At 49.0% G+C, this 26058-nt stretch overlaps 2 protein-coding genes across 3 annotated transcripts in view; one reads left to right on the forward strand and one right to left on the reverse strand.

Moving 5' to 3' along the window:
- The window catches only part of STX3 (syntaxin 3), a 41459-nt gene extending 24123 nt beyond the window's left edge, over nucleotides 1-17336 (forward strand). The window contains exons 3-11 of one of the 2 annotated variants that reach the window (XM_066251611.1): nucleotides 3091-3190; nucleotides 5050-5124; nucleotides 6525-6592; nucleotides 8307-8415; nucleotides 9283-9356; nucleotides 9529-9663; nucleotides 11401-11511; nucleotides 12964-13079; nucleotides 16350-17336. In XM_066251611.1, coding sequence (XP_066107708.1) covers nucleotides 3091-3190; nucleotides 5050-5124; nucleotides 6525-6592; nucleotides 8307-8415; nucleotides 9283-9356; nucleotides 9529-9663; nucleotides 11401-11511; nucleotides 12964-13047 — 756 coding nt within the window. In that variant the 3' untranslated portion in view covers nucleotides 13048-13079; nucleotides 16350-17336. The remainder of the gene's footprint in view (nucleotides 1-3090; nucleotides 3191-5049; nucleotides 5125-6524; nucleotides 6593-8306; nucleotides 8416-9282; nucleotides 9357-9528; nucleotides 9664-11400; nucleotides 11512-12963; nucleotides 13080-16349) is intronic. The other variant, XM_066251612.1, reaches the window with a different exon arrangement.
- A 4425-nt stretch (nucleotides 17337-21761) lies between these two features.
- MRPL16 (mitochondrial ribosomal protein L16) lies at nucleotides 21762-25674 on the reverse strand. Its single transcript, XM_066251613.1, has 4 exons — nucleotides 25482-25674; nucleotides 25063-25128; nucleotides 23234-23382; nucleotides 21762-22447 (listed from the first exon to the last, which is right to left on the reverse strand). Exons 1-4 carry the CDS (start codon nucleotides 25534-25536, stop codon nucleotides 21962-21964), a joined length of 756 nt encoding a protein of 251 aa, XP_066107710.1. The 5' UTR covers nucleotides 25537-25674; the 3' UTR covers nucleotides 21762-21961.
- Between the last annotated feature and the right edge of the window lie 384 nt (nucleotides 25675-26058).

Below are 26058 nucleotides of genomic sequence, written 5' to 3' on the forward strand. Positions count from 1 at the left end.
CAAATGTAAAGTAACATATAATAAGCAGGCATTGAGGGTGTATTCGCTGCAAATTTAGCATGTGATTAAAAAACCCCAGCTGGTTTCCTAGATCAGCCGTATTTCATGAGCGCGCCTTGTGTAAAATCTTGCCACAGGAAGCACTGGTTATAGAACAAAGAAATAAGGCACAGGGTCTCGGTGAAAGGCCACCGAGCCCCTCTCATGGGACAGTGAGTTGAACAGATAACCTGACACATCTGATAGGCACGGACCTGGGCGAGTAGGCGGAGGAGCTGCTTCTGCACCTTCACCTGGCTCAGGAGCTGGGGTTTAGTACCGAACAGATGCCGGCATTCAAACCTTGATTTCGCCCTTCTGCAGTATGGCCTTGAGGGAGTTTCTCACTCTCTCTGAGCCACAGTGTCCTCAGACCTAGAAAGGAACCAGTGATGGTGACTTCACAGACATACTGTGAAAGCCCCTGTTTCTGATACAGGCATCTGTTCAATCAGCTTTAATCCTTAAACATAGAATTGTGCAAGGTAATGTCAGTACACTTAAAACGACCCCCCCAACCAAGGGTCTTCAAACTTTTTATAAAAACCGCCCACTTTTGCAGTGCTGGTCAACCTGGTCCCTACCGCGCAACCAAACAGTGCTGCGATTGGCCCACCATGAAAGCTGGACCGCCCACTAGTGGGCGGTAGGGACCAGGTTGACCAGCACTGCAAAAGTGGGCGGTTTTTATAAAAAGTTTGGTTCCTGGTTCCTGGCGCCCTCCCCACCCCCATGAGTCCTTGGTTATCTGGCAGATGCACAAAAGGAAATCAATTGCATGTAGCTGCTACCATGAAATACCCAGAAAGTCATCTCTGAGGAAAACCAGCACTTCTAAGAAAAAGTCACAGAGTTCAAAAAAGAGAAAGCTATGTGATTGGCTGGTGGCCCATCCTGAAGTTTTCTGAAGGGTGATTATTTGGTGCACTGACTAGATTACTAATTTAATTTCTGAAATGCTTCCAAAAGGTGAGGTTGATGAGGACTGAGGAAAGAGCAGTGCCTAACCTGTGGGGGCACAGTGGATAGAGCGCTGACCTGGGACGCTGAGGTCCCAGGTTCAAAATCGCGAGGTCACTGGCTTAAGCACAGGCTTATCTGGCTTGAGAGCGCAGGCCTCACCAGCTTGAGCCTGGGGTTGCCCGCTGGAGTGGAGGATCATCAACATGACCCCATGGTCACTAGCTTGAGCCCAAGGTTGCTGACTTGAGCCCAAAGTCATGGGCTTGAGCAAGGGGTCCTTGCTTGGTTTGAGCCCCTCAGTCAGGGCACATATGAGAATCAATCAACTAAAGCAACGCAATTATGAGTTGATACTTTTCACCTCTCTCCCTTCCTGCTTCTCTCTTAAAGAAAAAAGAAAAGAGCAGCTACAATGAGTGGAGGATGAGTAGAGGTGGGAAGGGAGGCACATGTGTCCCGGACCCCAGAATTCTTGCAGGCAGGTGGAGGACGGATCACCAGGACCCTATTCTCCCGTCCATAGGGCTGGATGAGCCTTTGAGCATCCCGTCCCCAAAGGTCTGGAACGACTCTGAGCGTGAGGCCCAGCCTTCCCTTCCTAGCCACTTCCTGTCTCATCCTTTATATACCATTGACCAAACTTTGGGTTGTGATGCTCTTCAGTTTGTGAAGTAATAGTCCAGAATATATTTTCTAAGATATCTGTTCCATCGAACATGCAAAATCTAAGGCCTCTGGTTTGTTAAAATATGTGAGGCTCATTTGTTGAGTTAGTGCATTTTATTCTTGAGCCGTTTGGACTCAGCCCTGGTTCATAGGAGGTGATTGCGTTAGCGAGGCAGTCATGTGATGGGGTGGAAAGCTGCTGTGGGGAAATGACATTTTATGAGTTGTTAAGAGGAGCCAGTGTCTGCTGCGAGAGGTGAAGGGGAAGGAAAGGGGCAGGTAGCAGTTTCTGGGTCACCCAGGGGCCAGGTTCTGAGTTGGTTGTGCCTTGAAGGAGGCCAGATTTTGCAGGCGATAAGAGGACTTTTTATAGTTGCATAGACTTGAGGTTCTGCTAAACATGAAACAGTAGAGAGAAGCCAGACACCAGGTCTGAGAGCTAATGGATAGAGCATCCCAGTTGGAGTTGGAGATCACCTACTATGTGACCTATGACCTCTGTAATACTTAGGCTCCTCATTTGAATAAAGGTACTAATGTAGTACTATGGATTTTTTATTTTTGGCAACTGTTAAAATGTTTCACAAATGTTTGGGTGCCTACTTATATTTGTATAAATATAACTCCCAACCCACAGCTTTAACTTAACATTATGTGAACTGTTATATGCTTTCAAAAGAACCAGTATTTTCTTGAGTAAAATAAAATATCTTTGTAAGAAAAAAAAAAAAAGAAATGTGTAGAAATGGTCCAATGGTCACGGCTTGCGTTTCTGGGTCTTGATCGTCTGATGAATCAGATAGGAGAGGCCTTCCACCAGAAGATAACATGTTCCGGAGAAGCTTGGGCTGGTCCTGAGATGGTCACTGCCTAGTCTCTCTTTCTCGCCTTTACTTTCTCCGTTTCTGTCTCACTGTTCCTCTCTCCTCTCTTTGTTTTTCACTCTCTAGGTTTGTTCTCTCTCTCCTTTTTTCCCTTCCTTCCTCATTCCTTCCCTCCCCCTCTCTCTCCCTCTGTTCCTTCCTTTCTCCTTTCCCTCTCTCCCATCCTCACTGTCTCTTTTCTCACTTTGGGTGGGGCTGGGAGGGCTAAAGGGTCTGTCTGATCAGCTGTGTGGACCCTCCTCTGCTTCCTCTTTGTGGGTTTTCCTGGCTCATCTGGACTCTGGCCTGAAGCCTCCCATCCAGGGTGGGCAAAGGTGTCCCTCTCGGGGAGCTGTGAGCATGCATTTTCAATGGCTGCTCCGTTGGGAGTAGTTGATCTATGAAGAGGGCACTCACTGGGCAGCAGAAGCCATCATCGTCCTCTTCCACCAACCCGGAAGGTGGGAAGCTTTCACCCGGGAGCGCTGCTACGCTTTTATCCAGTCATGGATATGTTCTTCCTCTTTGATGACAAAGGCTGTTGTCTTTCTGGTTACAGATCGAGGACACTCGGCTCAACATTGACAAGATCTCAGAGCATGTGGAGGAGGCCAAGAAACTCTACAGCATCATTCTGTCTGCACCGATTCCAGAGCCCAGTGAGTGTCCGCCCAGAGCTGAGTGGCCCAGTGAGAACCCTTGGCCCTGGGGTGGAGCCAGTCTTGTTTTGCTTCCCTCTGTGGAGAGCAGGGGAGTGTACGTCCAGCCGCATGGTAGCCCACCACGGTTCACTCACACAATCTCCCATCTCCTTTACCCCGTCTCAGCGTGCCCTGCCCGGACACGGCTGTTTCTCTTCACGGTCCCCGGTTAATCCATTTAGCTGAACTCTCCTCCACTTCCCAACTAGACACTCATGACTGTCAGGGACTGTCACTGCTGCTTCTACGGCTCACCTCTGCCCCTTTGCTTGTGCTGGCTCTGCCTGGAGTGCTCCCCCCAAGCCCCCTGCCGAGTCCCACCAGATCTTTATGAGGTGTTCAAAATGGTTCAAGTTCACACCAGTCCCTCTCATCACTAATCTCTGTCTGTTGTCACCATGGAGGCAAACTTTCTCTCCCCACTGATTATTTCACATCTCAGAGAAGAGTGTAGGGCGGTGTTTCCGATTCCATAAGGACAAGGAACAAGCTTGATACTGTTATTTTACTCTCCAGATTTTTCATGACTCTGTTACTAAAGGTTAAAGTTGAAGCATGTTAGCAGAGCGTATGGGAATTGTGGCCCTGTACTGGCCAGCCTCTGCCGTGTTACCTCCACTTTGTTCCCCGAGTGCTTCCTGTCCCCACGGGTCTTGCACATACTGTTTCATCTCCCTGAGCCTCCAGTGTCTGTCTCTTTTCCAACCTGATTAGTCCTTGGAGACTTGGTCCCCTTATCATCTGTCTTTAGAAGCCTGTCCAGTCCCTCTAGGCTGTGCTGGTGGGCTTCTCATCAGCACCCCACGCACGCCTTGACCTTACAGAACTTACACCTTACTCTGCACTGCATATTAGAACTGTAATCAGTAATGTCCCCCACTAGACCACGAACAGCCTGAAGGCAGGCTCTATGTCAGAAGTCTCAAACTCAACTCAGCATGTGGGCCGCAGAGCAAGATCACAGCCGTTCGGCGGGCCGCACTAGGTCTACAAAAGGCAACTGTTACGCAACACTTTTCTCACTGCAGTTGAAAACAAAAAAAAATCAGTACAACAAGCACAATTGTACATGCAGTTTACTCAGTGTCACAAAACGACCAGAAACTGTAGTTCACATCACAACTGCTGTTAACTAAGCTAATATCTAGCTAGGATGCTAGAGAAATGAAAAATACAAGTAGGCCCCTAGGCTTACTTAATTTTATCCAAAATACTTTGAACTTTGTGGATTAGTCTGAGGGCCGCGAGTTTGAGACCCCTGCTCTATGTCTTCTCTCTGATGACTCAGTCTCTAGCGCAGCCCCAAGCTTGTAGTAGGTGCCAGAGGGTGGTCAGAGCTAACACTCACTCTGCTCCGTGCCTCCCGGGACAGCATTGTGTGTACAGTAGGCACTTCAGACATATTGGCCTGATTCTAAGTTGACGAACCATGGAACTCTTTTCCTCAGAAGTCCCATAAAACCCTTCCTTCCCTTCGGAGCTGAATCCTGCATGGTAAACCAGATATTTCCTTTAAAATCAAGGCCCTCAAGTTTTGTATGCCAGAGAATTACTTGGGAAAGCTTGTTCAAAAGGCGCTTGGTAGAGCTCCAGCCCTGGCTGGTGGTTTTTCTGTAGGTCTGGGGTGGGGTGCCTGGAAAATGCCATTAACATGTGAGCTCGCTCCGCTCGTGATGGCGGCTGTCTGGGGGGCACCTGGGCTCACCGCCGCTCTGGCTGGCGGGTGCCTGAGCAGCGCCCTGTGTCCTCTGTCCACGTTGTAGCTCACAAAGCCATCAGTCTTTGCTAATTGACCTTACCTGCCTCTGTTTACCCAGAGACCAAGGATGACCTAGAACAGCTCACGGCTGAGATCAAGAAAAGGGCCAACAACGTCCGGAACAAACTGAAGAGTAAGAAGGGAGCAGGGGGAACCCGCCAGCCATGCCCCCCACTGTCTGTCTCACATCCCCAGGGTCCAGCTCTTCTGACCAAAACTCACCCCGATGCCACTTGCTCCATCTCTGCCTGTGCTGGGGGCACTGTCCCCGGCATGACCTGTACTAGCCCCAGAAATTTGCCTGTTCTTGATCATGACTACAGTTGAAAGAATGCAGAGTTGAAGTCAGGAAATGAGAATTAATGTGGACTCTGAGCTACTGAGTAGTTGTGTGACTTAGTGCTCTTAGTCCCTTGACCATTCTCTGTTTCCCCAGCAGCCACATACATTTGAATAGTAATGGTAGAGATGTAGAGATATATAGATACAAAACGTATTATTTGTTTATAACCATTTCTTGGTGGGGGGGGGCAGGTATATCACCTCCCATTACTTAAGCCGCGCCCCCTCAGTTTAGAGCAGCGGTTATCAACCGGGGTGCTGTGGCACCCAGGTGTGCCGCAAGAAATTTTAAAACATGCGATACCTGACCATTTAGTCGGGGAAATTACCGTTTTCCTTAGATTGCCAAATAAAAATATGACAACAGCCAACACAATAATAGCCATCCGATGTGAATAAAAATTATACCCTTTGTTTTTTGTCAAATCAGCAAAAAATATGTTTTTGGTGTGCTGCAGAATTTTAGTAATTAGTTTATGTGTGCCATGAGATGAAAACGGTTGAAGGGCACCGGTTCAGATCATTGTCCTGTGAAACCAGCGTCAGAGATTCAATTCCCTTGGGGCCCAGAAGGTCTCTTGGTTCCATGGCTGTGCTCTGCGTTCTTGTCCACTGGAGTTGATGACTGCATGTTACTGGTCAGAGAGTAAAATCAGCATGGCTCAGCCCAATTTATTATCTCTTCCCCCCAAACAAATCACAGTATCTGTTTTCATGAGGGTGGAAGCAGCTGTCAGAGTACAGCTTCCAATAACAGGAATGAGTAGTGTGTCAACCACTGGCCAAGCACTCTGTGTCTGTCCTCATTTGAGCATCACCTCAGGATTGTGAGGGAGGTGCTGGTATGTGGTTCATTTGATAGGTGAGGGAACACTAAGGCGAAGTGGCTTTCCCAAAGTCACACAGCTTAGCAGCGGCAGGACAGGGCTTGAGGCTAGGTTTCTCGGGGACAGAGACTCCTGCTGTTAACCGCTGTGCTTAGATATCATTAGGGAAGAGCTGGTGATGGTAAAGGACATGCTGCACGTCCTGGGGCTCACCTGCGAGCTCACTCTTTAGACTCGCCCTGCCTCTTGTTCTGTGTCCGTGGACTGGTGGGCGAGCTTGAGCGGGGAGGTTCGTGTTGAACTGTGTGTTTCACAGAAGAGAGCGGCAGGTGTGTCGCTGGAATAACCGGTCTCTCTGCTCCAGGCATGGAGAGGCACATCGAGGAGGACGAGGTGCGCTCATCAGCGGACCTTCGGATTCGGAAATCCCAGGTAGGACTGGCTCTGGTCTAACAGTTGTCTAGGGCAGTCTTTTAATTGTCTTTTTCTTAGCTCAGGATTCCTCTTCTTTTTCTTTCTTTCTTTTTTTTTTACAGAGACAGAGAGAGTCAGAGAGAGGGATAGATAGGGACAGACAGACAGAAACAGAGAGATGAGAAGCATTACTTATTAGTTTTTCGTTGCGCATTGCGACACCTTAGTTGTTCACTGACTGCTTTCTCATATGTGCCTTGACCGTGGGCCTTCAGCAGACCGAGTAACTGCTTGCTTGAGCCAGTGACCTTGGGTCCCAGCTGGAGAGCTTTTGCTCAAACCAGATGAGCCCACGCTCAAGCTGGCGACCTCGGGGTCTCGAACCTGGGTTCTTGGCATCCCGGTCTGATGCTCTACCCACTGCGCCACCGCCTGGTCAGGCAGGCCCTCTTCTTCTTAAATACAGTTCTTATTTGGAACTCAGTTGAAGAGCAGGCGAGGGGGAGCCGCCCAGGTTAAAGCAGAGGACGGGCTCATTCCTCCCTCTCCCGGGAGCCCCTTTCCTAGGGCTCCCAGAGCACAGTGTAGGATTTCGGACGCCTCCTTGTCTTATAGGCGAGGAAGTTGAAATCTCTCTAAAGATGGTTTGTCAAGACCTGTCCAGTTTGGAGTTAGGCTTTTTGGTGGACATCACAATTATACTCCTTATTCTTAAAGAATTGGTGTGATATTCGATTGGCATAAGGAACCTATTATGTAAGGCCCAACAGGAGGTATGAGAAGACCTTGGTGTGCTCTCGGTCTTGAAAGATCTCAGGAAGAATTGGGCTAGAGGTTCTTCCAGGAGGCAAGGGGGGCAGGAGTGGTGTGTGTGTGTGTGCGCACACGCGTGCATGTGTAGCAGCCGTGGTGGTGATGAGGCTGGGGTAGCAATGAAGGGCAAACATGAAGTTGGGCAGCCCATCTGGAGAAGAAAGTTTGTTGTGAGATAGAGGACATTGAGTTTTTGGAAGAGGAGGTAGTACCATATTCCAGAACAGTCCTTGACTGCTTGTCTGGGGCGTCTGATTATGATCAAGTGGCCTATATGCATCGACCTCAGGTCGCAGTCTGCTAGGAAGATGACCTGGCAGCCATTTGAAAGCTGGCTTAGTGTGGGGAAGAGGCAAGAGGCCCGTGGGTCTCCAGTTGGGTTTTTGCAATGATAGTAGTGGGCTTGAAAAAAGTATACATATTGGTGATTTTTCAGACCAGTAGTGCTTAATGGCTATTGAGAGAAGAGGTGGGGAGAACAGCTTGAGGAAGAACTTGGGATCTCTGGCAGGTGTTGGATGTAGCAGATACTGGATGTAGGAGGGGGGTCTGGTAGCTTTAGACAGCAAGCTAAGGGTTGTGCCAGAAAAATGCTCCTGGTCCATGTGGTACAGGGCTCTGAGAGTCACAGGTTGTCTCTTCCGGCCTCACAATTACCATATAAGGTCAGCAGGGCAGGTAAACAGATGCTGAAGACATGCTTTGGGAAGGTCAGGGGACTCTCTCATTGGTGTCAAGGTAGAAAACCAAAAAGTTGAGTTGTACATCTTGGTCTTTTGGTTCCAAGGTCAAAGCTGCCGGACACAAGGAGACAAAGCTATGTGGGGGTGGTGAGGGGGCTGGGGGTTCCACAAGAGTTAGGGACCTCCCACTGCCCTCGCCTCCTAGGCCCTTACTGCCTTTGACATTCTTCCTGTAGCACTCCGTCCTCTCCCGGAAGTTTGTGGAAGTGATGACCAAATACAACGAGGCTCAGGTGGACTTCCGTGAACGCAGCAAAGGGCGCATCCAGCGGCAGCTCGAAATCAGTGCGTGTCTGGTTGGGTGGCACGTCCGTCACGGTTTCCTGCCGCACGGGTTGTGAGACCTGGGGAGAAGGAGCAGCAGCCTCGCTTGTGGCTTCTGTTTTGTATTCTGTGCCCTAGCCCAGGACACGTCCTGGATGCTGGTTCTGAGGCTGAAAGGTGGCTCCGTGTGTGTCAGGCCCAAATGATTTCACTTGTGTGGGAGCCAACACCTCTTATCTTGTACATAGAGGGGAGACACTGGGTAAACAGTTGCTGTCCTGGGGACTCATGGCATTTTTTGCGGCCTTTTTGATGGCAAGGAACATTTATGAAATAAAAGGTGCGATGCTAGTTGCTGTGAGAAGTGAAGACACTAATGAAGCCACGCCCTTTGGGGTTTAGTAACATGGAATGCCGGACCCTGGGGGGAGGAATGCAGGGCCCTTCCGGGTAGAATGCCCTAGAAGAGGGACTGTAGGAACAAGGACATAATCAGAGAGATGCAGGTGTGTCTGGGAGTGGCAGGTTGTCCAGGCCTGGGGAAAGTGTGCATCTAGGAGTAGCAGTGTGAGGTTAGCGGGGAAGAGGGAGGGCTCACCCAGAAACCAGTGGCCTTAGACTCCACTGTGTAGTGACGGGGCCAGTCAGCGTTCTGAGCTGGGAAGGAGTGTGATCAGGTTTATGCATCAGGAAGGTGGTTGACGACCGTGTTGAAGCTGAATCAGGAGAGAAGTCAGAAGACAGATGAGTCAGGAGACTGGGGGGGGGAGTGTTGTAAAGGACATGGTTTGGATAGTGGAGTTAACCATAGTCCTAACTTCCAGGCAACTTTTCAAAAGGTGTATCTTTGATGCTCTTATGTTTGATAATCTTCTCTTGTTAATAAAGCCGGCAAAAAGACAACAGATGAGGAGCTGGAGGAGATGTTGGAGAGTGGAAACCCTGCCATCTTCACTTCTGGGGTGCGTGCCCCTTCACTGAGGAGGGAGGCCCCTGGCAGCCACATCCGGGTAGCGAGCGGAGGGCGGGCTGCAGGCGCAGTGAGGCGGGGAGTCGAGGGGCTCCGCAGGAGGGTGTGAGGGGCTTCAGCAGGGGATGGTGGATGATGGCCTGTCTTTGCGTGGGCCCTTGTAGATTATTGACTCTCAGATTTCCAAGCAAGCCCTCAATGAGATCGAGGGGCGGCACAAGGACATCCTGCGGCTGGAGAGCAGCATCAAGGAACTCCATGATATGTTTATGGACATCGCCATGCTGGTGGAGAATCAGGTAGCCGGCCGGGGCCCCAGTGTGGGGAGGGAGGCGGGGCAGCTCAGCTTCTCCTGAGAACGGTGAGCAGCAGTGTGCTGGGGGCGTGGGGGGCGGCCGGCCGGCAGAGTCAGCGGAATCTGCATCACGGAGAAGCAGAATGCCAGCATCCGGGGAAAGGAGTGCGCTCTTGAACCCTGATGCGTGGCGGGGCATTCTCAGCCTTGTCATTCTTCTCTGGTCCCTTGGCTTCCCAGTCATTTCTAGTTAACATGGGTTCAATGTGTCTGTCAAGTGCCTCGTTGGCTCCGGACTCAGGATCTCTTCCTGTTTGGTTTATAAAATGAGAGACACGGGTTCTTAATGATGCGGCCTTCAAACAGTCTTCTGATAGGAACTGTTTCACGGGTGACGTTGAAAACATGTGACCTTTTCCCCGGTTAAGGGAAGAGTTAGGTTTAACCGAAGTTTTTATTTTTATTTTTTCTATTTTTTTTTATTCTATATTGTTCTTCCAAAAATGTTGATACTTTTTGCTCAAGAACAAGAGCAGACAACAAAATGAATGAAGGAATACCATGATATTTACATAAAAACTTGAAACACTCACGGTGCTTAGCTGGACAGCTTGTTTCGTCCCTGGGCCCACCTCTCAGGGATGTAAGTCTGTCATCTGCACGTGGTGTTAGCTTCACATAATCCGACAGCTCCCAGTCCTCACCATACGATCGGACCTGGCTCGGCACGTGCCATGCTGTCGTGCCTCTGTGGCTGTGAACCTGCAGCCGCTGGGCCCGCCGGCGCGTCTGACAGTGGCTTCCTTTGGAGAAGGGCTGCGAGCCGACCTGAAGCCGGAGCACGGCCTGGCTGGCAGTTGCTGCCGGCTCCCTGCTCAGGGCTCAGGTGCCTTTCCTCCTCCCCTTCTGGCCTTTGGGACCGTGTGTCCAACCCCTCCAGCCCCACATTTCTTCTTTCTCCCCACACTGCCTTGCCGAGGAGCTGGTTTGAGATTCAAGTGGTGGTAAGTGCCTTTCTCTGTTTACAGACCACCATCAAGCAGTGGGTTGGGTTGAGGAAGGGGTAGGTAGGTGAGGGGAATTCCCCTCCTTAAGAAGCCCAGGAATGAATTCGAATGACCAAACTTCCTATCAGGAAGTAACAACTGGGAAATGGTTGGGAATCTTCTCAAGAGATCTCTGTCTCTTGGCCAGATAGCTTGGATAAACCCAGTGTGTCACTTAAGGAGCCTGGGAATATCTCTTAGAGAAAGCGCATGCTCCCATTCTCACATATTTGTTGAGTACCTACTGTGTGCCAGGTGCCATTCTATACTAGTGAACAAACTCAGGACAGATGAACTTGGTTCAGGTCCAAATGACCAGGAAGAGGCCAGGATCCTGGTAACGCCCTAAGAACATGAGATATTTTTATTTTTGTTTCTTGCCTCACATGCTTAATTTAAAAAAAAAAGTGGTGGTGGTGGTGGTGGGATCCGTCAGAATATGTGGTTACCAGGCACCCAGGCGGTGTGCCCCAGGGGACCAGCCCCGCGCCCGCTGCAGAGAAGTAATGCAGTGAGTGACCGCCAAGGACTGGGGAATCATGGGTAAATCCTGGGGAACGGTGGAGTGTGACCTCGGGAAGGCTGTGCGTTAGGGTTTCTGCGTGCTCCTCTCTGCATTGGAGATTATAATGTGGGGACAGCTAGCACCATCCGGGAGCGGGTGGTACTGTGTGACCAGTGTCTGTTCTTTGCAGGGTGAGATGTTAGATAACATAGAGCTGAATGTCATGCACACAGTGGACCACGTGGAGAAGGCACGGGATGAGACGAAAAGAGCCGTGAAGTATCAGGGGCAGGCTCGGAAGGTGAGACCCTCCTGCCGCCTTCAGAGGAGGCTCCATTTTGTGCGCTGTCTCTCGCACTTTCCTCCCTCTCCCTGTCTCTTCCTCTGCTGCCACCTCCTCTTGCTTCCGGGGAAAGGGAGCCATGATTGACCGTATTGAGAACAACATGGACCAGTCGGTGGGCTTCGTGGAGCGGGCCGTGGCTGATACCAAAAAGGCCGTCAAGTATCAGAGCGAGGCTCGGAGGGTGAGCGCCTTGGTCCCAGCTGGTCCTACTGGCCTCTCCTCTGTCTGGTCATCCCCACCTGTGTCCTTGAGCCCATGCCTTCTCTCTGTGTCCCGGCCACCTCCAAACCCCTGTGTTGGCCTTTCGTAGAGACTAGCCGTCCTCCCTGCCCGGGTGTGCCCTGCATGGATCTGGCTCACAGGCCCTCGCCCCAGAGCCCACACTGAACGCAGGTGTGTAGGGAGGTGTACTGCCTGGGTGTTGCTCCTGGACAGCTCATCGTCCTTTCAGATGTTACACTTGACTCCTCTGTCTTCAGAAACCTCCTCTTCATTGTCTTCCTCTCTCGTAGCCCGAGTGCTGCCCCTCCACGCTTTTCTCTACCATGAGCCCTGCGCTGTGCTGATTGCTATGGAAACATCTCATAGCATATGGAGCACCTATTCTCTCTACTTCGTAGATGGAACAGTTGAGGGTCCAGGGTGAAGTAATGAGCTTCAGGCCACCTAGTCAGCATAGGAGCTGGGATTCCAATTCAGACCCTAATCCTGCTCTCTCCACCACACCACCCTGCCCCCCCTTCCTGCTGGCGGCCCTGACGCCGGAGGCTTTCCAGCCTCTCTGCCTGTTGACTGGTAGCCAGCTCTGTGGCTTTTGCTGTTTTTGACTCTTTTCTGTTTCTCCTGGGCCCTGATGTTCTTGTTCTTCAGTTCCTTGTTTTTCTTCTGACTTGACCTACTGCTTGCGCAGGGATTTGGCGAGCTGGGGAGTTATTTTGGGTGGTGAACCCAGGCTGGTTCACAAAAGGACTGTAATCAGGTGGGAGTGTGCTTTAGGGGAGACGTGGCCAGAATTCTGTTTGAAATTATGACTATGTCAGAAACGTCTCTCTACCCTTTCTTGAAAAGGAAAAATGAGTCACTAAGTATCTTGGACTAGTGCTGCCTGGTGGCTCCATGTTAGTTCTCTTGTGTCTGTCCCCATGTGCGAGACAGTGGTACGGCTGACAGCGATGGAACACCCCCCCCCCCATACACATCTGGAATACGTTGCTATCCAAGAAGGACTCTAAAACATATAAAACGTCCTAATAGAATGTCTTCCTGTAGAGATGTAGGCTTTTTTATTTGAATCGACAAGATGTTTTCAATGTCGAGAAGAGGGGAGTTGGGTTTTGGATGAATGGTGATTGCTTCCTGGGCTGTGTGTAATAATGACGTGTTTTTGTTTCTCCCATCCCTCTCCAGAAATTGATCATTATCATTGTGGTAGTAGTTGTGTTGCTGGGCATTTTAGCATTGATTATCGGACTTTCTGTGGGGCTGAAATAAGGGGAGCCAGAGAGGCTGCTGCACCCGGAAATGTAAGTAGACGGAAGGTTCTCAGGGCTCTGTGTTGGCTCCCTCTCGATAAATGAGCCAGGGATTTCAATTCCACTCCTTCCGCCTGTGGTTGTCCCTGGACATGCTGAGCTCTGAAACTTTCAGTTGCCTGTGCCTTCTTTCATCTCTTTAAGATTCTATTCTTGGGTTCTGGCTGCCGTCCAGGGGTTGGGTCTCCTGTTTGTCCCCGTCCTGTGGATTCTGGGCCTGCTCTTTGCTGACTGATGTCTCACTACCGTTCCTGGCCCACCTGAGTGCCACGTTCTCACTCCTGTCCCAGCAAGCATGCGCCTAAGCTGGGTACAGTCTTGTGTTTGGGACCTGGGCTTTGTCTTCTGAATTCTTGCTGGATCTCATGGATGTCGGGCTTTGCTCTTCATCTTCTTTTCTGTGTACACAAAACTTTGAGTTGGGACTGGGGTCTGCAGGGGGTTGTTTGTGACTTGTTGGATTGCGAATGATTTTGCAGTGAACAGTTTTGAGTGTCAGGCTGTGCCCGATGATATACTAAACAGCGTATATACACATAATGTTATATATACACGTAACATTGACTCCTCACAGCAACCTCTTGAGACGGGTGCTATCATTATCCCCATTTTACAGACAAGGGCATTTGGGCTTAAAGAGAAGTGAGGTAGCAGAACCGAGTCTGAATACACAGCTGGCAGTAGACCTAGGAGAGTTCTTTACTGCACCTCAGTTACCCTTTGTACCACAAGGTAGCCGCTTATCACTGGGACAAAGTCTGGAGTACCTTATGGGATAGTGACTTGAAAATTCACCCTATTAATTTCTTAAAATCTGGTAAAAAGAATGAAGCTGACCCCAGAGTCAGGGTTTTGTCTGTCTAGTGGTAGCAAGATAAGAATGTTCTGGTTATTGGGAGTGTTAAAACCCAAGACTGTTAAGTCTATGCTTTCTTAGAACATTATTTTTCTGAATAAAATATAGTACATTTGTTTTAAAAACGGTAAAATCGCCTGACCAGGCAGTGGCGCAGTGGATAGAGCATCGGACTAGGATGCAGAGGACCCAGGTTCGAGACCCCGAGGTCGCCAGCTTGAGCGTGGGCTCATCTGGTTTGAGCAAAAAGCTCACCAGCTTAGACTCAAGGTCGCTGGCTCCAGCAAGGAGTTACTCGGTCTGCTGAAGGCCCATGGTCAAGGCACATATGAGAGAGCAATCAATGAACAACTAAGGTGTTGCAACGAAAAACTGATGATTGATGCTTCTCATCTCTCCGTTCCTGTCTGTCTGTCCCTGTCTACCTCTCTCTCTGACTCTCTCTCTGTCCCTGTAAAAATAAATAAATAAATAAATAAATAAATAAACAAACAAAAATGGTAAAATCTACAAAATGCAGAAAAGGTGAATAGAAGTAACATTTAATATTATTCCTGATAACCCTGCGGCATGTTTACACACTCAGATATGGTTGTACATAGTTCAGACTATATTATCTTTAGTTTTGTACTCAGTTACAAAATGATAAGCATCATTCCATGCCACTGAAATCTCTTTGTAAATCTGATATTCAACATAAGATGTGAATATACTCTCAATTACTTAACATTCCTCCAATGTTGGGCTTGCTATTATAACAGCATGACTAACATATAATAGTATTATCCTCATTTCTGTTTTCTCTTTATTTTAAATTTATAGAATTTGGGTTACGGAGGAATAGATAGAAATATTTTTAAAACTTGATACAGATTACCATGTTGACAACCAGAGGCGACCCATCACTTTGTGTCCTTCCTCCTCCTTCCATGTGACTAGAGGGTCTGAAAGTCAGTATTATCACACTAAACATTCACCTTCCTCTGGAGAGAGAAGCAGCAGTGAGGTGATCATTTTTTAAGTAATTCATTGATTGGTTCTCCTGCCACACCCCAGGCTTTTGGAGTCTAGCCCTTGATTTTTTATTTTTTATTTTTTTTTTGCTTTTGAAGTTAAAAGTTTTGTTCTGACTCTTTAACTGTATCATTGGAAGAATGTTAAAATTAAGCAAAGGCATAATAGTTGATATCTTCCCACAGCCTCGGATGAATGATGTCTTGCAGATTTGTAATACCCCTTATTATTACTAATTCTAGGAACTCAGCATGTAAATGAGTCATTTTTTAAAAAAGAGGCTAATGGATGTATTGTTGGTCCAGCAGACATGCTGAGTCACTGATCAGTTGTTGAGCTGCTTGCCGTCGTATTCCGTACCTCCTAATGAAGATGGGACTGGCTGTCACTCGGTCGGCCTCCCCTCCCCCTCCATGGGGCTGAGGGAGAGGGGTCTCTGGACAGGAGGGAAGGAAGACAACCTGCGCTCCTCTTCCCTAGTCGTGTGGCAGCTCTCGTTCCTGTCTAGGAGAGGAACGGTACCCTGTTTTCAGAGGAACGTTCTTAGAAGCTCAGTTAAGAAACAGCTCATCAGGTGGAATCAGCCATAATAGAACCCCTGAACTTCACCATCTTCTTTTCTTTTTTTTTTTTGTACTTTTCTGAAGCTGGAAATGGGGAGAGACAGTCAGACAGACTCCCGCATGCGCCCGACTGGGATCCACCCGGCATGCCCACCAGGGGGCGATGCTCTGCCCCTTTGGGGCGTCACTCTGTTGCGACCAGAGCCACTCTAGCGCCTGGGGCAGAGGCCAAGGAGCCATCCCCAGCGCCCGGGCCATCTTTGCTCCAATGGAGCCTCGGCTGCGGGAGGGGAAGAGAGAGACAGAGAGGAAGGAGAGGGGGAGGGGTGGAGAAGCAGATGGGTGCTTCTCCTGTGTGCCCTGGCCGGGAATCGAACCCGGGACTTCTGCACGCCAGGCTGACGCTCTACCACTGAGCCAACCGGCCAGGGCCACCATCTTCTTTTCACTGTGCGCTTCTGCCTTCTAAGAGAAGCGCGGGACACAAGGGGAGTCGTGGAGGATTCGAGTCCCAGAAAGCTCCTGAAGCGTGTATTTGAAAGGCGCTGGCGTGGGCCGCACGGAGAGAGTAGGGGTTTTCAACGAGGGGTTGTGCTCCCCACTGACACGTCCCCTTCCATGAGTCTGTGATGGCTGGTGTGAAGGATTAGAAAAGGCCCAGGGATTTAAACACTTTTCCCCCTTCTCTGTATAGGGCTTCGTTTCTTATACAGCGGGATATTTCATTTCAGGTCCTGTCTTGGGTATGTCTATTGGATTCCTCAGGTTTAGGGGTGACTTTCCCAATAGTCTCCTTTCTTTCCCTGATTTTTCTTCTCCACCTTCTAGGTTTGTGGCTGATCGTAAGGTCGCTGTTCGCCATCACCCTGTGCACTGACCAAACCACTCCTCCCCCTGCCTCCCGTAGAGCCCGATGTTGCTCCAGCCTGGTGTGGCCACCTTGCCTTCAGATGGGAATGCAGTTTGAATGGCCTTCCTGAGAGAGTGGGACCCGTTCTGTTTCCTGTACCCACCCTTGGACCTGACCCAGCAGACCGTCTAGCCCTGGAGGGATCTAACTTACCCGAGCCACCCCGAGTTTCCTCACGGCCTTCTCTCCTGGAGTGTCTGAGCCCACCTGGCGTCTCCCTCTCCCTCTGCCGTGTCAAATGTTGCCGTGCCCCCGGGAAGCCCAGTCACTGGAGAACCTTCCTGGGGTGCTGTTTTCTACCTCATGAAGTATTCTTCCAGAAATTGCATTCTTTTTTTTTTTTTTAAATAGAAGAGTTTCTTTAACAAAGCAAAGGGATTCTTCCAAGATGGGCCACAATAAGGTTTGGACTTGACCTGCCTGGCAGGATCCAAACCTCACAGTGTCCCTGCGCCCTGAAAATATGAGGGATTGGCAGATGGCATTTTGGTCTGGGAGCCAACTTGTTTGAAATTCAGCCTTAAATTGAGCTCTTCGTCTGCGATGTCTGTCTGGGCCATGTTCTCTCCTGTGGACTTTGGGAGGCACCGGCCAGCACGACACAGCCGTCCGAGGTTACCGTTTGTAAAGGCTGAGGGTATGGATATTTGTTTTCACGGCTGAGTCTTGGAAACTGGTTGCTCACTGTTAGAGTGATGCTTTGTGTAGCCATTGCCTTGAAGCCAAATATTTTTTTACTTAAAAAAAAAATGGCACTTAAAATTGGGCCAAGAACAAGGTGCTCAGGTCTCTGGCTCTGAAAATGGTTCAGATTGGTGCCAGCATCCAGTCATGCATTTCATGTGTTCCAGGTGAATGTTCATCATTGTGTGTGATGTTTGTATATATTTTCGTGTCTCTTAGTAGGAAGCTGGAAGTGGAGGCTATTATAACCTTAAAGGAAAAAAAAAAAAAAAGCCTTGAGCTAGGCTAAAAACTAGGTAAGAGAGATTTGCTTACCTGCAAATGAATCACAGTAGAAATATAATCATCCCATGTCCTTGAGAAGCCCGCTGGTTCTGATGAGCACTGGGAGAGTGGTAGGTCTTTGCGGTCGGGACTAAGTTGATCTCCATTAAGTTTTTCTGCTTAGCAGGTAGGTGTGACAGGTTTTGATACCTCTCCCTACCTGCTGCCTAGACAAGACTTGTCCTGGGAACATCCCAGAGCAAGTTGATATCATTTGTGTGACCTTTAGAATGTCCTGTCTCCAGGGCTATATCAGTTGGGTGACACCAGGGACTACTGGGTAGCTTTTCCTTCTACCAGGTTAATGAGCTCGACAGGTTCTTTGTCTCCCCCAATTCTTGTCAGTCAGAAAGCACTAGGCTGGAAGTTTTCCAGTGGAGTGACTGCGGGTCAGGGGTGAGCCTCTGAGAGTCCCTGCTGGTCTGCCAGTCTCTCGCTGACTTATACTTAGGCATTGATTTTAATGCTTTCTGGGACAGGGTGAGTCCTCTCATCCAGGCACTGCCCACAGGCTTTTTTTGCAGAAGCTACTCACTCCCAGTCACCGCCCAGCACTGAGACAGAGCCGGGGAGGCCCTCCCGCCCATGGCTATGACGTTGACAGTGGGCTGGCTCCAACAGCGAGGCCAGACAAGCTCTCAGCACGGGCTTCTGCTCTCCTGAGACTGAGGTCTGGGGCTTATAGTCTGCAATCCAGTAAGTGAAGTTTTTTTTCTTTTTTTTTATGTTTGTATTTTTTTAATGTAAACTTGATTATTTTATTGCTATTTAAAAATAAATGACTTTATATTGATTGTGAAACACTTCTGGCTCTCCTTCCCTGCAAAACACTTGGTGATTGGGTGCCACCGTGTGGTGGTTTCGTTTAAGTTTTGGAAAGGGGGTTACAGCTCTTAAACATGAGCTGGGACAGGTGGATCAAAAAAGTTCTAATTTTTGAAAATGGTTCAGCTCTCAAAGAGTACAGTGTAAGTGTATTAGAGTTCAGAGTCGAGGTGCTCCCCCCAAAAGACTATGGCCCGCTCACTGAGAGAACCGGCTCTGGAGGAAATGGGGTCCGTCGGTGTGACGGGTCCGTCGGCAGACGGCAGAACAAATATATATATTAAGCAGCTATCTTCTGATAGGGCTGCCAATGGAATTTTGAATCTCTCAGCTAGAAGTCACATTTCTATACTCCGGGTTCTAGAAGCCAGATCCATCTCCCCTTTCCTTTTGATCCTCTCCCACGTCCAGACCCGCTCTGTCTCCCTTCCTCGGGAACTGTTACCTGGGCTGTGATGTTGTATCTCATGTGCTTTTTCTTTCCTCGTCTGGATGAGCAGAAGAAGATCATGATCATGATCTGCTGTGTCATCCTTGCCATCATCTTAGCTTCTACCATTGGGGGCATATTTGCCTGAAACAGGTGAGCTGTTCGTGGGGAGGGGCGGGGGTGCTTTCCCTTACCTGAAACCTTGTGTCCCCACGGCGTTTATTGTCACCGGGTGCCCTAATCAGGGTAGGATTAGGTGTTGAGATAGATGAAGGTTGAAGAAAGCTAGGAAAAGAGCTGCTTCATAGTGAGAAAAGTGAGTCAAGCATAAGCTGGTAGTAGGTAGACAGGGAGACAGAGGTGCCAGTCTGTGCCATACCAGGACTGGCATGGGCATGCTTTGTATACAGTGGTGAAGTCCTACAGCTTTACTGGGGCCTTGTCATCTGGGAACAGCTGAAGGATAAAGAATCAGTTCTTGTATTAGAAGCACCCTTCTTTAGAAGAGGGCCACACAGTAAACCTGATGTATATAAATTTCCTCCCTTCCAAGGTTGGGACAAATTAATGTAGCCTTGTGAGTAGTCCCTTACCCCTGCAGAAGAGGGATTAGTGATCCTGACCTCTAACACCTTGCAGTGTAATCTTCGATTTCTTTTTCCCTCTGTCTTTCGAATATGTCCTCCAGCCCTCACGGATAGATCCTCGTCTGGCATTTTTCATCCTCCTGCCACCTCAGTGGCGCCAGCACCTCTCACGACAGATTCCGCGACAGCGACTCCTCTTTCCACAATGAAACCTCTTACCACACAGGGCATCTCTCAACTACCTACTGAAAGCTATGCAAAGGGAGACTGATGACGCCAGAGCTGGGGGCGGGCTGGGTGAAGGGTGAAGGGACAGGGAGTACGGAAGTACACAGCTGGGCAGGATGGTTTGAAGGAACAGACTGCAGGGTAACCGGCAGGCACCTAACTGTTCAGGAAATAAAGGCAGAGATTGTAGCACGCCCCCTTCTCCAGGATCTTGTGTCAACCGCTGTAAGGTGATCGGAGTCGAGGCATTTGGTACTTATGCTCTTCGGGCTCTTCTAGGTCACACCCTTGACCAGTCCTCTGCTCCCTTCCTGGGGGTCCACTGGTCTTCAAAGTGAAGTGTCTGACAGGCACCATGCATGGCTCGCTCACTGCGCCGTCCTCAGTGTTTAGCACGGCGCCTGCCACGATAGGTGCTCCAGGTTTTGGGGTTTTTTTTTGTATTTTTTTGAAGTTGGAAACAGGGAGGCAGCCAGACAGATTCCCGCATGCGCCCGAACAGGATCCACCCGGCATGCCCACCAGGGGGCGATGCTCTGCCCATCCGGGGCGTCGCTCTGTTGTAACCAGAGCCATCCTAGCGCCTGAGGCAGAGGCCACAGAGCCATCCTCAGCGCCCGGGCCAACTTTGCTCCAATGGAGCCTTGGCTGCGGGAGGGGAAGAGAGAGACAGAGACGAAGGAGAGGGGGAGGGGTGGAGAAGCAGATGGGCGCTTCTCCTGTGTGTCCTGACCGGGAATCAAACCCGGGACTCCTGCACGCCAGGCTGACGCTCTACCACTGAGCCAACCGGCCAGGGCAGTGCTCCATTGTTGACTTCATTACCTGTCATTAAGCTCTGATTTCTGCTCATGGACGAGTCCTTGGCTCTGACTCTTAAATCCTTTAAGGCACCAATGGAATGTGGTTGTTAGTATCAGAGGCTGCGTAAAATGCTTGGGTTGGGTTGATCTACTTATGTAACAATAAAACAGGGTCCCCCTTACAACTCATACCCAAAGTACTTTCCTTATAGGTGGTACTCCCTATGGAGTTCTGGCCACAGCCTCTCATGCTGCTAAGATAGTTGGCCCCAGGATCGTGGTTCACTAAACATGGATCCAAAATAGTAGTAATCTCATGCTGCTAAGATAGTTGGCCCCAGGATCGTGGTTCACTAAACATGGATCCAAAATAGTAGTAACAGGTTTGTACTGTGCTTGAACTTGCAACAGTCGTCAATGCCATGCTCTGTGAGCCATCACAAAGGCGACAGGGATGTTAGGGCAGAAAGGTAAAATGAGAATGTCACTCACTTCACTTCTTACCCCCGATTCATGCTGCTAGCTGAACTGACTTTGTTGCCCAACAAGGTGTGTATAAGACAGTTCCAAACACTGGCCCCGATTCAAGGTTCACCTTTGTTCTATGCAATTTAGTAATTAGTAATATTACAAGAGGTTAACAAAAATTAAAAATAGTATACAACTTTTGAGGATGACACTATTTAGCTAAATTTGTACTTTTGAAAGTCAAGTAGTTGCTTTTAAGAAAGTTGGCAAAAATATCCTACATTTTAGTCAGCGTGCTTTCTACCCACTTTTAAAAGCAAATGGTTTAATGGGTCTATCCATTTGTATTTCCTTTATTGTTAGTTTTAGATTTCCTTTAGCTTGAACAGTGGTTAGAAAACCGCGGCAGGGCAGTCCTGATACACAGGTTAATCTTGGTAAAGGCGACCAGGGAGCTGGGACCATGTGCCTCTTTATTTATCCAACAATAACTACGCAGTGCCCTGTGGCGCCCTGCGCTGTACTAGCACCTGCAGGGACATGAAGATAGAGCCACTCTTCCTCATCCAAGAATCTCAGACGGAGCAAAGACGGCATTTTGTTTTTTGTCAGTTCCTTTTGTTCGAAGGCAAGGTGTGTTCCCTGCCACATCGTCCACCATCCCCCCTTCGAAGGCGAGAGAAGATGGGTGGCTGGGCATGAAGAATCACTTGTTGAATTAACCTATGTACTGCCATTTTTCCTTTGCTTTTCCAAAATTTTTGTTTCATTTACAACTAGTACAATGTCATGGAAACTAGCTCCTGAAGGGCGGGTGTACAACAAGTAGTACAGATACTGAGTTCGACTTCGATGAGAACATCCGCTTTGGCCCCAAAGACGTTCGCCTTACAGCCAGAGAGGGCCAGAGCTCCCAGGAGTCAATCAGTCCTGGTTCTTAAGCATTTAAGGGATTAAGAGTGACCAACGAGACGTTATACCTGAGGTGATACTCAAATTTTATTAAATATAAATATAGTGCACTTAAAAATATCAACAGCGTACAACTTTTCAGAAATCATCTATAGCCCTTGGATGCTGCTCCTCGGTTACGACAGCGGAGCTACCCGAAGCCTTTCGGGGAGGCTGAGCGAGGGGAGCAAACTGGAGAGTCCTTCCGCACATTCACTTCCCACCGCTCACTACACTCGTTCAGGTAGGTAGAATTTGCCCCAGTAGCGCCCCTTCTGGGTCAGGTCGTACGGGCTCAGTACCTTCCGAATTCCCAGCATGTTGGCAGTGACTATGCGCTCAAAGGTCCAGGGGTTTTGGTTGTTACGTTCCCGTTCCTCCTGATCTTTCTGCATCTTCTCTAGAGTCTCCCGGCTCACGGCCTTCGCTGGGAAGGGCAACTTGTGGGCAACCTGGTCGAGGAAATCTTGTACCTCTTTGAATTCACAACGTCCACCCAGCTCCACGATGAGGCGGCCGGCCTTCACGGGAGTCACGTAGTGGTCGATGGCCCCTTTGCCTCCCCCCATGCGCTGCCCCACGCCCTTGCGGGTGATGGGCTTGAAAGGGGCGGGCACTCGCCACAAGGCGAACATGTTCTTGGGGTCCAGGGAGCGGTTGATCGTCAGGCGCATCATTTCGAAGTGGCCCCAGTGGAGGTAACCGCCACCCAGTGCCTGAAAGTGCATGGAAGAGTCAGAAAACTCATTGAGGGGCAGGTATCTTTGGTTACAACTGTGGCTTCAACAATCCACTGGAAATAAGAATTCTAGTAAGTACCATGGAAAGCCCAGGATAGAGTAACAAATGAGGACAAGGGTGGACCTGCTTCAGTGGGTAGCCAGGAAAGGCCTCTGAGGAGGTGACCTTTAAAGCTGAGGCCGGAACAGTAAGAACTAGCCAAATGAAGAGACAAGTGTTCCAGGCAGAGCATGGTGGAGGTAAAGGCTTGGTCTGAGAAGCCAGTGTGGCTCAAGGAGAGTGAGGACGGGGGGGCTGATGGGGGCGGGAGTGGACGTCAGGTTCTGAGAGGAAGGGGCTGATCATGCAGGCTGTGGGAGGAGGACCTGAAAACATCACTCCGGCTGCCTCATGGGAAATAAAGCCTAGTCCACACCCATCTGTGAAGCTTGTGACATCAAGTCTTCATGGAAGCTATTTAGTGAGTAAGGAAACAGCCGTCCCACATCCCAAGTAGTGAATGGTTTTACTTTTCCACAGGCCTGAGAAGATCTCACAGTCTGATTAGGGGGTAAATTAGCCCCCCCCCCCCCGCTTTTAGATTATTTTTACTCTACATTAAAAAAAAAAAAAGATACATAACTCTAATGTTTCCTGGGTATTGCACATCAGTTTAAAGAGCCACTGGGAGCAGTTTTAATAAACACGTGAAGGCAGAGACTCAAAGAGTTCCGTTAGTCCCCGCTTCCGCCCTGTAGCTGCCTGACGCTGCGCTCACTCACCAAGATGGCAAAGCTGCCCTCCGTGAACTCGGTAGCTTCGGCCGAAGGCCCCCGTATGTCCCGCAGGTTTTTCGGTTCTCTTCTCACTTTTGGCACAAGTGGTACCCTTTCAACAAATCTCAGCTTGGGCTTTTCAGGAATGGTAACATCTAAACGGAGCACAGACAATTAAGAATTAGTGAAACTACACATCTCAGAGTATTCATGTTCTTCCCAGAAAGATTTGCAGCAATCAGGTGAAAAAGTCTTAAATGAAAGTTACCACAGAAAAATAGTTCCAAAAGTATTTTAGGTTTTTGTGGATGCTTTTGGCTATGACAGTGGTTAATGCAAATGTTTTTGAACCTTCAAACCAAATAACAAAATTTTAACCTTCAAACCAAAATATATTTACTAAATGCCTACCCTGTGCCTAACAGTATAAAAGGGAGCATTTGAAACAGTATAGAGATATAAGACTCACAGAATAACACCAGTCAAAATAACCTTTTAACTTAGCGCTGGAACTGAGCAGAATGCTTTACATGCATTATCTCATTTAATCTTTTAAAACAACTTCATGGCCTTGGTTTTTTTTTTTTTTTTTTTTTAGGGACTCCCTTTTAAACTTTTTAAACTTTTACACACATACATCAAAGGGCCAAACAAAAAAATGTCCAGTGAGTTCTCACAAAGTGAACGCATAAGCATACCCACATAACTATCACCCAGATCAAGAGACAGAACATGGGGCAGCTCATAGTCTTTGTCTCCATTTTATAGAAGAGGAACTTGAGGCCTAGAGACATTGTAAAATTTTGTCTACACCATCCAGTAAAACAGCAAAGCCGAACAGTATGACACTTAAAAAACAAAAACTGTGCTGCCTCCCTGGGTATTAAGGGGGCTAGTGGAAAGAAGACTATATTGTGCATGAAACTAAGTTCTCCTGTTCTGCTACATTCTTGTTAGGGAACTTACACCCCAGGACTCCTGTGATCAGTGCTCTTCCCTCCTTTACTTAGGGGCTTTCATGCTGAGACATGCACATATCCTACACTATGCAACAGCTTGCTGGGTGAGGGTGGGTGGACTGAAATGCAGGTCTTGACACCATCTTTATCATGTCTGACATTTTGGGAAAATAAATTAACTTGTAAGTCATTTAAAACATTTCTAGAGTAAAACCAGCATGGCTCTACAATGGAGTCAAATATAAAACAGAAGACTTCAAGGAAATACCCAACTGTTACCGGGCTATTCAGAGTTACACAAACTGTGCCCCCGCCTTCCCCAAGCAGGTAACGCTTTCTCTGGCCTGCAAGTCCATGTGTCCTTCTGGAGCATGCAGCAGTTTAACAATTATGTGTACAAGATAAGGTGCTCACAGAGGTCCCAGGCCCCTTTCATTTTTCTGAGATTTCCAATATACTGGAGAAAAGAAATAGATTTACAAAACTGTGACTTACCTTAAATATTTACATTTAACAAATTAATGCTTTTCACAAAATCTTAAGTGACTGCATATATGTAACCTCATTTGGAGAGAACATGAAAAGGCTAACTCTGAGACCAATGAGCTCTCTAGCTAAGGTGGGTAGGCCATGGGGGGGGGGGGGGGCTTCCCATAATTGTACATTTGCTCCATAAAAGCAGAGACCTTTTAGGGACTCTTTTGTTCTTTGATTTATCTCTGGGTTTAGGACACTGCTTGGCATAGAGTATGCCCTCGATACATATTAACTGAATGAGTGAATGGAGACAGCACAAGAACACGCCTTCACCTGCTCTCTGCTGGGATCCATCATAGAAAAGACTTACAAACATGAGAATGACCAATCAGCTCTCACCCTCAAAAGTAGGCACCGGGAGCAGCGTCTTTAGGGCGGCACTGGCGGGCGGAGCTGCCCAAGAACCTGCAAAAAACAAATCAAATGAGGAAGGCAACAAGGGCAGGACCCGGTACGCTCTCGGCCAAAGGCACTCTGGACGGAGGTGTCTTGAGGGGGTGGAACGCCGAGTCCACTACAGGGGTTCCCAGGCTCGGGCGCCCAAAGGGTGCAGCCGGGGTCTCTGGGCGCCCCCCACCCCCCGCCCCATAGGCGGCTGAGACCCTTCCCGAATCTCATGGCAGGAAGGGCAGCAGCGAAGCGCAGCCCCGAAGGCGCTTCAGCAACCATATGCAGGGTCTTCTTTGAGTCTGAGAGAAACAGGATTGAGGATGCGGTGGGAAACAGGGGGCTGTCTGTGGGACCAAGGGGCCTCTGACCTGACGAAGGCACTCGCAGCAGGGGCGCACCGGCGCGAGCCAGCAGGCGCCACATGGTCACGCGTGTCCAGCCGTGCCAGGATCCCCACGGCGACCACGGAGGTTACCTTGACCCAGACTGTGGCGCTCTAGGGCACCGCAGAGATTCACTTGCTCCGCGATCCTTCTGGCAGGAAGTTATGTTTGCTCCGGTCCCTTCCGCAGAGTCCCCCACAGAAGCGGAAGAAGCCCGGGCCTCTGGTTCCGGGGCTGTTCCCCGCTCGTGCGGAAGGAAGGGTTCTCCTTCGGCGCTTTGGGATTTGCATCCAATATGGGGTCTTTTGATAGATGAGGGCGACAGGACGGAAAGTTATCTCCGCGGATTACGGTGCTGAGGAAACCTGGCTTCACATACCAATTTGGTTCTGTTAACCTAAAAGTATTAATAAAAAAATCTAGGTGAGAGGCAGTAAGGTCCAAAAGAATTGTAATTCTGGGAAGCAATGATTTAGGCAAAAATCCAAATGGTGTTTCACTTGGGAGGTGAAGGCAAGGGATATTTATGAGGAAGGGAAGGAGACTTCATGAAAAAAAGAAA

The sequence above is a fragment of the Saccopteryx bilineata genome, chromosome 1 (genome assembly GCF_036850765.1).
Source record: "Saccopteryx bilineata isolate mSacBil1 chromosome 1, mSacBil1_pri_phased_curated, whole genome shotgun sequence".
In the NCBI taxonomy this organism is placed as follows: domain Eukaryota; kingdom Metazoa; phylum Chordata; class Mammalia; order Chiroptera; family Emballonuridae; genus Saccopteryx; species Saccopteryx bilineata.

What these genes read in the sequence shown, in the direction of transcription:
- MRPL16 (XM_066251613.1), bottom strand. Translation starts at nt 25,536, where the DNA reads ATGTGGCGCCTGCTGGCTCGCGCCGGTGCGCCCCTGCTGCGAGTGCCT. An exon ending in GCTGCGAGTGCCTTCGTCAG is followed by an intron (nt 25,129 to 25,481) that starts GTCAGAGGCCCC and finishes TGTTTTTTGCAG; the next exon opens with GTTCTTGGGCAGCTCCGCCC. An exon ending in AGGGCAGCTTTGCCATCTTG is followed by an intron (nt 22,448 to 23,233) that starts GTGAGTGAGCGC and finishes ATGCACTTTCAG; the next exon opens with GCACTGGGTGGCGGTTACCT.